General features: G+C 42.2%; 1 protein-coding gene across 1 annotated transcript; it reads left to right on the top strand.

The window, feature by feature from the left end:
• The first annotated feature begins 1,058 nt into the window (after nucleotides 1–1,058).
• On the top strand, nucleotides 1,059–10,377 carry LOC131204457 (phospholipase A2 inhibitor gamma subunit A). Its single transcript, XM_058195763.1, has 5 exons — nucleotides 1,059–1,206; nucleotides 2,363–2,482; nucleotides 3,134–3,286; nucleotides 7,307–7,447; nucleotides 10,049–10,377. Exons 1-5 carry the CDS (start codon nucleotides 1,158–1,160, stop codon nucleotides 10,192–10,194), a joined length of 609 nt encoding a protein of 202 aa, XP_058051746.1. The 5' UTR covers nucleotides 1,059–1,157; the 3' UTR covers nucleotides 10,195–10,377.
• Nucleotides 10,378–10,659: the final 282 nt, after the last annotated feature.

Below are 10,659 nucleotides of genomic sequence, written 5' to 3'. Positions count from 1 at the left end.
AGGAGATGGGTGATGGGAACAATGAGAAGATTAATAGTAGTGCAGATTTAACAGAGTTGGAAGGGACCTTGGAGGTCTTCTAGTCCAACCTCCTACTGAAGCAGGAGACCCTATACCATTTCAGACAAATGGCTGTCCAATCTCCTCTTAAAAACTTCCAGATTTGGAGCGCCCACAACTTTGGAGAGAAAGCCATTCCGATAATTAATTGTTCTAATTGTTAGGAAATGTCTCCTTAGTTCTATGTTAGTTCTCTCCAACTCATGGAGAGTTGTCCCATTCTACCTTGGGGATGTCTAATGGTTTGAGGCCAGTCCCAGTGGTGAAATCCAATTTTTTTTGTACTACCACTTCTGTGGACGTGGGCTTGGTGGGCGTGGCAGGAGAAGGATACTGCACAATCTCCATTCCCACCCCACGCTGGGGCCAGCCAGAGATGGTATTTGCTGGTTCTCCAAACTGCTCAAAATTTCCGCTACCGGCTCTCCAGAACCTGTCAGAACCTGCTGGATTTCACCCCTGGCCAGTCCCTGTTTTCATTGCTATCTTCAATTTGCTTTTAATATTATTTCACAATGAGGGAAAAAACACAAAGTCATTTAAGTGAAATGGGCAATGTAGAAATTTGGTAAATGAATAAATGAAATCTAGGTTATCCTTGTCTAGGTCCTGAGCCCTGGGGGTGATTCATCCCTCTGAGTCCTTGCTAATGTCCTCCTGAGGCTGGGATTGTTTGACTAATGATGGTGCCTCTCTGGTTACTGACCTCAACCTGGTTTATCTTTAGTTGGTTCCAGGATTGAGCAGCTACTTGATAGTTTGACTTGATGGCTGTTATATGGACTTTGCTTAGACTGGAGTTCAAAAGATAAAATCCCATGGCTTGAGCCAAGGACAGTAAAGAATAGAAGTGCTTTCAAGGCCATGTCCCCAGCATTGCAAATTTTCCAGATGGTCACCTAAGTTGAAATGGTTTTCGGTCAAGCCAACTTTGTGTTTGCTTTTGGATTAGTGGGCTGGCTCTAAATTATGGGGAGGGGTTTCCCATTTTTAAACTTGAGTTTGTTTCATGTTGCGAAGAGTCTCTGGTTTCAGCAGAGTCCAGAACGTCACTCAGGTCAACGTATCCTATCTAGCTCTGATCTTCATCTTGAGCCATGAAATCTCTACAGATCATCTGCCTTCTTTTCGTTCTTGTAGCCAGAGGTAAGGAGATTGTCATGTGGCGACATCATGATTTTTAGCAGACTTAAGGTCTCTTTTGCAGAGAAGAGCAATGAAGATGATAAGGGGACTGGAGGCTAAAACATAGAAAGAAGGGTTGCAGGAACTGGGTATTTGTAGTCTAGTAAAAAGAAGGACTAGGGGTGACACGATAGCAGTCTTCCGATATCTCAGGGGTTGCCACAAAGAAGAGGGAGCCAAGCAATTCTCCAGAGCACCTGAACGCAGGAGAAGAAACAGTGGGTGGGAACTAATCAAGAGAAGCAACCTAGAACTAAGGAGAAAATTCCTGACGGTCAGAACAATTAATCAGTGGAACAACTTGCCTCCAGAAGTTGTGAACGCTCCAGCATTGAAGTTTTTAAGAAGAGGTTAAATAACCATTTGTCTGAAGTGGTGTAGGGTTTCCTGCCTAAGCAGGGGGTTGGACTAGAAGACCTCCAAGGTCCCTTCCAACTCTGTTATCCTATCCTATCCTATCCTATCCTATCCTATCCTATCCTATCCTATCCTATCCTATCCTATCCTACCCTACCCTACCCTACCCTACCCTACCCTACCCTACCCTACCCTACCCTACCCTATCCTATCCTATCCTATCCTATCCTATCCTATCCTATCCTATCCTAGTTTAGTCTAGTTTAGTCCTATCCCTATCCCTATCCCTATCCCTATCCCTATCCCTATCCCTATCCCTATCCCTATCCCTATCCCTATCCTATCCTATCCTATCCTATCCTATCCTATCCTATCCTATCCTATCCTATCCTATTCTCCTTTCTGGGTGACCCCCATTCATTAATGGGTTTTTCCTATCACCACCACCTGCAAAGATATTGCTGAACCTGCAATCTTCTGAATGGAAAGCAGTCACCTTACTGCCCCTGTGCAACGCAGCCCTTGTCCCCATATCAATTCTCCTGAAATGAGCAGCCCTTCTCCCTGCTCTTTCGAGCATTTCTTGGTTTGGTGATTGACTTTCCTTTCCCTCCACCAAACACGACTCTTCAGGAAGTGGATTCCTCACAAGTAATTGACCAACCCTGACATTTCAAAATAATGAAGCACCCCTGGAAAGGTATAACTAAGACAATAAAATTAATCGGGTACCCTCTTTTCTTTCTTTTCTCCTTTCCAGGAAGCTGTCGCTCATGTGAAATTTGTCACAACGTGGGAAAAGATTGTGGCCACGGTTATGTGGCGGAGTGTGACTCTCCGGAAGATCAATGCGGCAAGGTGTTGCTGGAGATTTCATCAGGTAAAACCATGGTGACCGCTCCCTTCGTTTCCTTCCAATAAAAGGAGAAACTCTTCTAAGGTCTCGTTTCCTGGCTGAATAATTTTCTCAACGAGGGTCTGAATTGGTGACCACATGCACGGTCCTCGTCCGTACCTATAGAGAGCGGTTGCTAGAATTGGGTAAGCCTAGTTTAATGAAAGGGACGCCGGTGGCTCGGTGGCTAAGATGCTGAGCTTGTCGATCAAAAGGTCGGCAGTTCAGCGGTTCGAGTCCCGAGTGCCACATAATGGGGTGAGCTCCTGTTCCTTGTCCAACTTTTGCCAACCTAGCAGTACGAAAGCACATAAAAAATGCAAGTAGAAAAAATAGGGACCACTTTTGTTGGGAAGGTAACAATGTTCCATGCGCCTTTGGTGTTTAGTCCTGCTGGCCACATGACCATAGAGACGTCTTCGGACAGCGCAGGCTCTTCGGCTTTGAAAAGCTGAATGAGCACTGCCCCCTAGAGTCGGGAACGACTAGCACATATGTGCGAGGGGAACCTTTACCTTTAAAGCTTTGATCAGCTATCATGGTTAAACTGATAACAGCCTTGGGTGGGAGGTTTCCAAAACTCCACAAATCCACCAAGTTAACTTCTACTTCTTTGTTTTTCCTCTTTTTACATAGCGCCACTTTCCTTCCGATCCGTTCATAGGAACTGTTACTCATCCAGCCTCTGCAAACTTGAGCAGTTCGATGTCAACGTTGGACATGAGACCCATCTGAGAGGAAGAATCAATTGTTGTGAGGAAGAAAAGTGCGAAGGCCGCCCCTTCCCTGGTAGGTTTGCTCAGAAGGTCTAGAACAGGGGTCTGCAAAGTTGGCTCTTTTAAGGCTTGTGGACTTCAACTCCCAGAGTTCCTCAGCCAGCAAAGCAAAGCAAAGCAAAGCTGGCTGAGGAATTCTGGGAGTTGAAGTCCACAAGTCTTAAAAGAGCCAACTTTGCAGATCCCTGGTCTAGGACCCAACACTCTCCCTGTTTCAGAGGGTCACACGGTGGTTGTGTGTGTGTGTGTGTGTGTGTATGCGTGTGTGTGTGTGTGCATGTGTAAGACAATGCACACTGATTTATTCCTTGCTGATAATCTTTATGGGTATTTTTTTAATCCAATTTGTCAATCTATTGACATTGATTTCATGGGTTCAGTTTCCCACCTGGGTCTAGGTTAAAGAGTTTTTTAATATTATTATTTTATTATTATTATTTATTATTTGTCAAACATGTAGGATAACAGATATACCGTATTTTTCGGAGTATAATACACACCTCTTTTTGCCCCTTAAAAGAGGCTGAAAATTTGGGTGCGTCTTATACTCCAAATGTAGCTTTTTCGAAGCTTTTTTCCCAGCGCTAATGAGGTGCTAGCGAGCGATCTTCCGAGCTTTGCCTGCTCCCTGACTCTCCGCTGTGCTTTAATGAGGCTCTAATGGCCGCCTATTCCCTGGTATGTTTGCTCTGAAGATCTAGGACCCAACACTCTCCCTGTTTCAGAGGGTCACACGGCGGTTGTGTGTGTGTGTGTGTGTGTGTGACCGGATTGTCTTCCTACCCAATCAAACCTCCTCCCCTCACCATCTAACAATACACATTGATTTAGTCCTTGCTGACAATCTTTGTTATTTATTTTATTTATTTATTTTGTCAAGCATATATAAGATTACAGGTAAAAGTATAAACGTGGTTATGAATACATGAAATGGATGCGAGTAAATGGGGACATTAGGACAGGGACGGTAGGCACGCTGGCGCGCTTATGCACGCCCCTTACAGACCTCTTAGGAATGGGGTGAGGTCAACAGTAGACAGTCTAAGTTTAAAATTTTGGGGGGTTGGGGAAGAAACCAGAGTCAGGTAGTGCATTCCAGGCATTGCCCATTCTGTTGCTGAAGTCGTATTTTCTGCAATCGAGTTGGGAGAGGTTTACCTTACGTTTGTATCTATTGTGTGCTCGTGTATTGTTGTGGTTAAAGCTGAAGTAGTCATTGACAGGTAGATGCACAATCTGCCAAATTGCTTCTGCAAGTAGGGCAGCACAAAGATCTAAAGAACTTTGCAAACCTGTTCATTGCAAGCCAGTTTGAAGCACCTTCACGAAGCCCATTCTTCATCTATATAGGGTGGTATCACGGGGAAGCTGTTGAACTGGCATAAGGAAGACCCACGTTGAATGTTCCCGGGGTGTGTGTGTGTGTGTTGGAATTTCAACCTGGTCACTTTCTCTCAGTCCCACCCATCTGACAGCATTATTTTGGGAAACAATGGCAGGAAAATAGCCTGTGTAGATCTCCCTTGAATGGAAGAGCAGGATACAAATGGGGAAAACAAACTAATAAACAAGAAATACAGCAAAGGTTCTGCCTTCCTTGGCATCTTTCAAACAGTCTACTCTGGCCCATCTAAAGAGGTTGAGTGGGAAGGCAGAGATGTAGAGAACCTTTTCCCCACCCCCCACCCACCCCCACCCACCCCACTTTCTGGAACTATAAATGCTGGAGCAAAGTTGAAACAGCACAAAGGGCTTCCTTCCTTGAGTTTTTTTTTTTAATAAAAACCTTTTTTTATTTTTTACAAATACACATACATAAAACAATCTTCAATCTAAATACGTTGCGTCAGTGGGTTGATCATCAGTCTTTGTGCAGATCACCATGTTCATTACAACTAATTTATCTAATCTTATTTTTTTTATCAATATAATATATCTCTCAACATTTTAATCAATTAATCTCAATTAAAAAATAACATTTCATTCTCTCTATTCTAATCAGCTTTCTTAATTTAATGTTAAGCATCTCCAATCTCATTCCCTAAACTCCATCATATAATTTAACATTTTCATTATACAATCTTACTTAAATCTCTTTGACATATCTCTCTAACCACTCTTCCTTGAGTTTGATAAGGTCATTTCCGGTTCATTTCAGACCTTCTGTTTGCACAAGTTTGCACTCTCTTCCTGGGTGGTTCAACCGTTTTGATGGATTGATTACGTGGCATCAAATCCTTCCTGAATCCTAGTGTGTGACCACATAGATTTTCTCCAGAAGGATCAGTCCCTCACCTGACCCTTCAGCTGTTCCAATGGGGAATCCATTGCCACCGTAGCTAAATCTACCCGTTGCGCTGTTGGCCATCTTCTCTTTCCTTCCACCTTTCCCAGCATTACAGCCTTCTCCAAAAAAATGTTGTGGGTCTTCACAAAATGTGTCTGAAATAGGGTAATTTGAGCCTGGTTATGTGTACTGGATAGGACTGAACTAGGTTATTCGGCTCTTCCCAATCCCCAACTCCAGCCATTCCCGGCAGGCAGGTATAATACTGTCATTTTCTTGCTAATCATAACTACGAGCAGAAATGTCTATGGAGATTCTCAGCCATCTAAAGTCATGGTTTAATAGGATTTTAATTAGTTTTAATGTTTTAACATTTTAAAATTTGGGGTTTTATTCTAAATGTTTTAATTCGGCCATTTGTATAATAAGTTTTTTAAATTATGGTTTTATGTGTATATTGTTGTTGTTTCTTACTATGGCTGTAAACCGCCCTGAGTCCTTCGGGAGAAGGGCGGTATAAAAATTTAATAAATAATAATAATAATAATAATAATAATAATAATAATAATAATGATGATGATGATGATGATGATGATGATGATGATGGTTGTCCCAAAGATGCTTTTTTCAAAAGGCAACTGGACTTCTGAAAAAAAAGTTGCTTCGGGCCGGTTCGGGTGAACCGGTAGTTAAATTTTTCCTTGAAGACGTTTTGCTTCTCATCCAAGAAGCGTCTTCAGTTCTAGCTGAATGGTGGTGAATGGAAGGATTTATATTTCTTGCAGTCATCTGGTCGTTAGTGCTCTTTCTGAGAGTTGCTGAGGCCACTTGGAGGTTTATGTATGCCCTCAGGATCATCTGAATAGTGCCAATGGGTGTGGAGCAACCTATCTCCAGGGGTGGCCTGCTGGGGGTTCGCAGGGGTTCGGGAGAACCTCTAGCTAAGATTCTGTGCAGTTCAGAGAATCTCCAAAATCCCACTCCTGGCTGGTTCTGGCCACCCCACCCTACCCTTCCCAGGAGTCCCCACACGGCCCATTTTGGATGCAGGTAAATGCAGGGCACGTGCGGAGGCTCGGGATGGGTAAAAAATGGGCCTACCAGAAATTTGGGAAGGCCAGGGCCTGTTTCTGGCCTCCAGAAGGCCTCCAGAGCCTGGGGGAGGCTGTTTTTGCCCTCCTGAAGGGTGCAGGAAAGACTCTGGAGCCCACCAGGGTGAGCAAAAACACCCCACCTGCCGTGGTGCAGGAGGCTGACTAGGCCACACCCACCATGACCACGCCCACCCAGCAACCGGGCAGAGAACCCCTTGCTAAAATTTTTGAAGCCCACCCTGCCTATTTCCTGTTTACAACATAGTCCACAGCAGTTCTAAGAAGGTTCCACACCCATTTCCTCGAAGACGTTTCGCTTCTCATCCAAGAAGCTTCTTCAGTTCTTTTTTCAGAACCGAAGAAGCTTCTTGGATGAGAAGGGAAACGTTTTCAAGAAAGAACAAAGAAAGTCCAGTTGCCTTTTGGAAAAAAAAAAAAAAGCACTTTTATGAGACGAACAGGAAAATGAAGGTGGTGGAAATTGTATTTGGTTAATGTTTTGGTAATGTTATTTCAAAGTTTACAAAGCACCGTAAATGCATGCAATTTTGAAAAAGGAGGCAGTAGAGTTCCCGAAATTCACAGACTTTTGGCATGGATAATCTTTTTGCTAATCTTCCACTTCCTTTTTTTTATTATTATTATTTTGCAGGACTGCCCCTCTCCCATCCAAATGGATACTACTGTCCTGGCGTTCTTGGTCTATTCTCAGAGGACAGCACTGAACATGAAGCTATTTGCAAAGGGACCGAAACCAAATGCATTAACATTGTGGGATACAGAAAAGAAAGATGTAATTCTTATATATATATATATATATATTACTGTCTGCTGCAGCAGTCAGGCAAGGAATGATGCCAGCTTCGGGGGAGTTCATACAGGGGGATGCTCAGAGCCTCCCCCGCTACATTGCAAAATAGAAATGCCCCCCCCAAAAAGAGCCCAGTTCATTTTGCAAATCTTTGGTAGCAAGAGAAATAATAGCGCAAAGATACTTTTCCAAGAGTTGCTGGGTCCAAAGTCTAAAATTCCATCGCTGTGTGGTATATATTTGTGTAACGATTTCTTTACAAGGTGGCTATAAAAGTATGACGCCAAGGTGGGCGCGTGACATGTTTAATGTTTAATGACATGCTTAATGTGGTAACTGGGCAGGGAAGAGGGAGCGAGGTGGCATAATATCTTAAGCAAAGTGAAGGATGCTGACTCAACTCCCTAAGCCACAGGTCTCCAAACTTGGCAACTTTAAGACTAGTGGACTTAATAATAATAATAATAATGTTTTAATTTTTATACCGCCCTTCTCCCGAAGGACTCAGGGCGGTGAACAGGCAAATAAAATACAAACAGAAACATACACAATAATTAAAACAACCCTTAAAAAAACTGATTCAAATTTGCCAAAAAATTTAAAATAACATTACACCCCATAAAATCACAGAAATTTAAAACCCATCAAAATTCAATTAAAATTTAAAATTTAGAATTTAAAATCAGGCCAGTCCAGCCATACGAAATAAATAGGTTTTAAGTTTGCTGCGAAAGGTCCTAAGGTCAGGTAGTTGTCGAAGCCCGAGGGGAAGCTCGTTCCACTTCAACTCCCAGAATTCCTCAGACCTCTGTCCTAAGTCAATGTTTCTCAAGCTTCACAGCTTGAAAATGTAGGGACTTTAACTCCTAGAATTCCCCAGCCAACATGGGCAACATGTCAAGTTATCAAGGTTGAGAACAGTGGTGGGATTCAGCCGGTTTGGCCGAACCAGTAGTTAAATTGCTGGCTGGCCCCTCCCTACCCCTTCCTGCCCCTTCCAGGATTCCTCACGTGCCCCATTTTGTCTCCCAGGTAAGTGCAGGGAGGCCTATTAGGCCCAAAACGGGGCGTGGCACGTTCTCCCCCTCCGCCCATTTTTGTTCTCAGGAGTGTGTGGGAGGCTGAGTGCTCCTTGTCACACACCTTGGCCATGCCCACCAGCCGGTCATTAGGGCAGAGAGCCGGTTGTTAATTTATTTGAATCCCACCACTGATTGAGAACCTAGAAATAAGGAGAGTTTTCTTGACAGTGAGAACAATTAATTAATGGAATAGCTTGCCTTCTTCACTGGAAGTTTTTAAGAAGAGATTGAGCAACCATTTTGTATAGGATCTCCTGTTTCAGTATGGAGTTGGTCTAGACAAGGGGTCTCCAACCTTGGCAACTTTAAGACTTGTGGACTTCAACTCCCAGAATTCCCCAGCCAACATGGGCAACATGTCAAGTTATCAAGGTTGAGACCCTGGTCTAGACTCAAAAACAGGGGTGCCCAAACTTGGTCCCTTTAAGACTTGTGGACTCCAATTCCCAGAGTTCCTCAGCCAGCTTTGCTAAAAAAGCTGGCTGAGGAACTATAGGAATTGAAGTCCACAAGTCTTAAAGGGACCAAGTTTGGACACCCCTGCTCTAGAAGATCTCCAATTTATTTATTTTTATTTATTTATTTTGTCACAGCAATATACATAAGCATCACACAAAATGATTATATAGTATATAAACATATATATGAGGAAATATAAGGAGGTATAAGCATATATAAATAAGGAAAAAAAAACAATAGGACAGGAACGGTAGGCACGTTTGTGCTCTTATGCACGCCTCTTATAGTCCTCTTAGAAATGGGGTGAGGTCAATAGTAGACAGTTTTTGGTTAAAGCTTTTGGGATTATGAGAAGAGACCACAGAGTCAGGTAATGTGTTCCAAGCACTGATAACTCTGTTACAGAAGTCATATTTTCTGCAATCTAGATTAAAGTGGTTAACATTAAGTTTAAATCTATTGGTTTGCTCTTGTATTATTGTAATTGAAGCTGAAGTAGTCTTTAACAGGAAGGACATTACAATAGATGATTCTATGAGTTAAACCTAGGTCTTGTCGAAGGCCACAGAGTTCTAAGTTTTCTAAACCTACGATTTCAAGTCTGGTGGGATAAGGTATTTTGTTGTTTTCAGAGGAGTGGAGAACTCTTCTTATAAAATATTTCTGGACACGTTCAATTGTATTGATGCCAGAAATGTGGTATGGGTTCCAGACAGGCGAGCTGTATTCAAGAATTGATCTAACAAATGTTTTATATCCTCTAGTTAGTAGCGTAGTGTTTTTGGAAAAAAAGCTACGCAAGATTAGGTTTACAACTCTTAGAGCCTTTTTTGCTATGTAGTTGCAGTGGGCTTTGGCACTTAGATCATTTGATATGAAAACTCCAAGGTCTTTAACAGGGTGGGGATCATCTGCAAGGTAATGTACATCAAGCATGTACTTAGTGTTTAGGTTCTTTTTTCCAATATGTCCCTTTTCTAATGTCCCTTCCAACTTGGTTATTCTGTTTTTCTGACCTGTATCTTGTTGGTTATTTCTGCAGATCCTGGAGACATTGCTTATAATATCAAAGGATGCGTTTCTTCCTGTCCAGAACTGAGACTGAGCAATAGAACGCACGAAGAACGTAGAAATGATCTGATAAAAGTTGAATGTAGAGACGCCTTCAAAATTACACCTTCTGAATAAATAAACGTCACCATTTTGGAATCTGAAGGTCAGCAAGTTTCCTCCAATAGAACCACTGGAATGGCTCTGAATGGAAAATTTACGTTTTAAATTTCTGATTCTTCCTGCCAACTAATTCTCAGAAATTAAAAAAAAGAAAATAGAAGAAAATAAAAGAAGCCAATGGGCTAGGCTGGAATTGCACATTTGTCTTTATTTATTTATTTTTTATTTTTTTTTAATTTTAGTTTTGGTTTTCTTCCTAGAGAAAGTGGTGTGGTTGGAATGGTTATAGGAAAACTGATCTTTGATATAAGAAAACCCCATTAATTTCAATGATTTTATTTATCTGATGGATTTATAACCTCCTTATCTGTACCGGTGTTTCTCAACCTCAGCAACTTGGAGATAAATAGATTTCAATTCCCAGAATCCTGTTAAAACAGTGTTTCTCAAAGTTGACTAGCTGAAATTGGATGAACTTCA

Source organism: Ahaetulla prasina, chromosome 10 (genome assembly GCF_028640845.1).
Source record: "Ahaetulla prasina isolate Xishuangbanna chromosome 10, ASM2864084v1, whole genome shotgun sequence".
NCBI lineage: Eukaryota > Metazoa > Chordata > Lepidosauria > Squamata > Colubridae > Ahaetulla > Ahaetulla prasina.
This window is presented reverse-complemented; position numbering and strand designations above follow the sequence as displayed.

Excerpts from the sequence above, each read along its gene's own strand:
- LOC131204457 (XM_058195763.1), top strand. The coding sequence starts at position 1,158 with ATGAAATCTCTACAGATCATCTGCCTTCTTTTCGTTCTTGTAGCCAGA. Across the intron at positions 1,207-2,362 it reads TTTCGTTCTTGTAGCCAGAG|GAAGCTGTCGCTCATGTGAA; the intron begins GTAAGGAGATTG and ends TCTCCTTTCCAG. Across the intron at positions 2,483-3,133 it reads GTTGCTGGAGATTTCATCAG|CGCCACTTTCCTTCCGATCC; the intron begins GTAAAACCATGG and ends CTTTTTACATAG.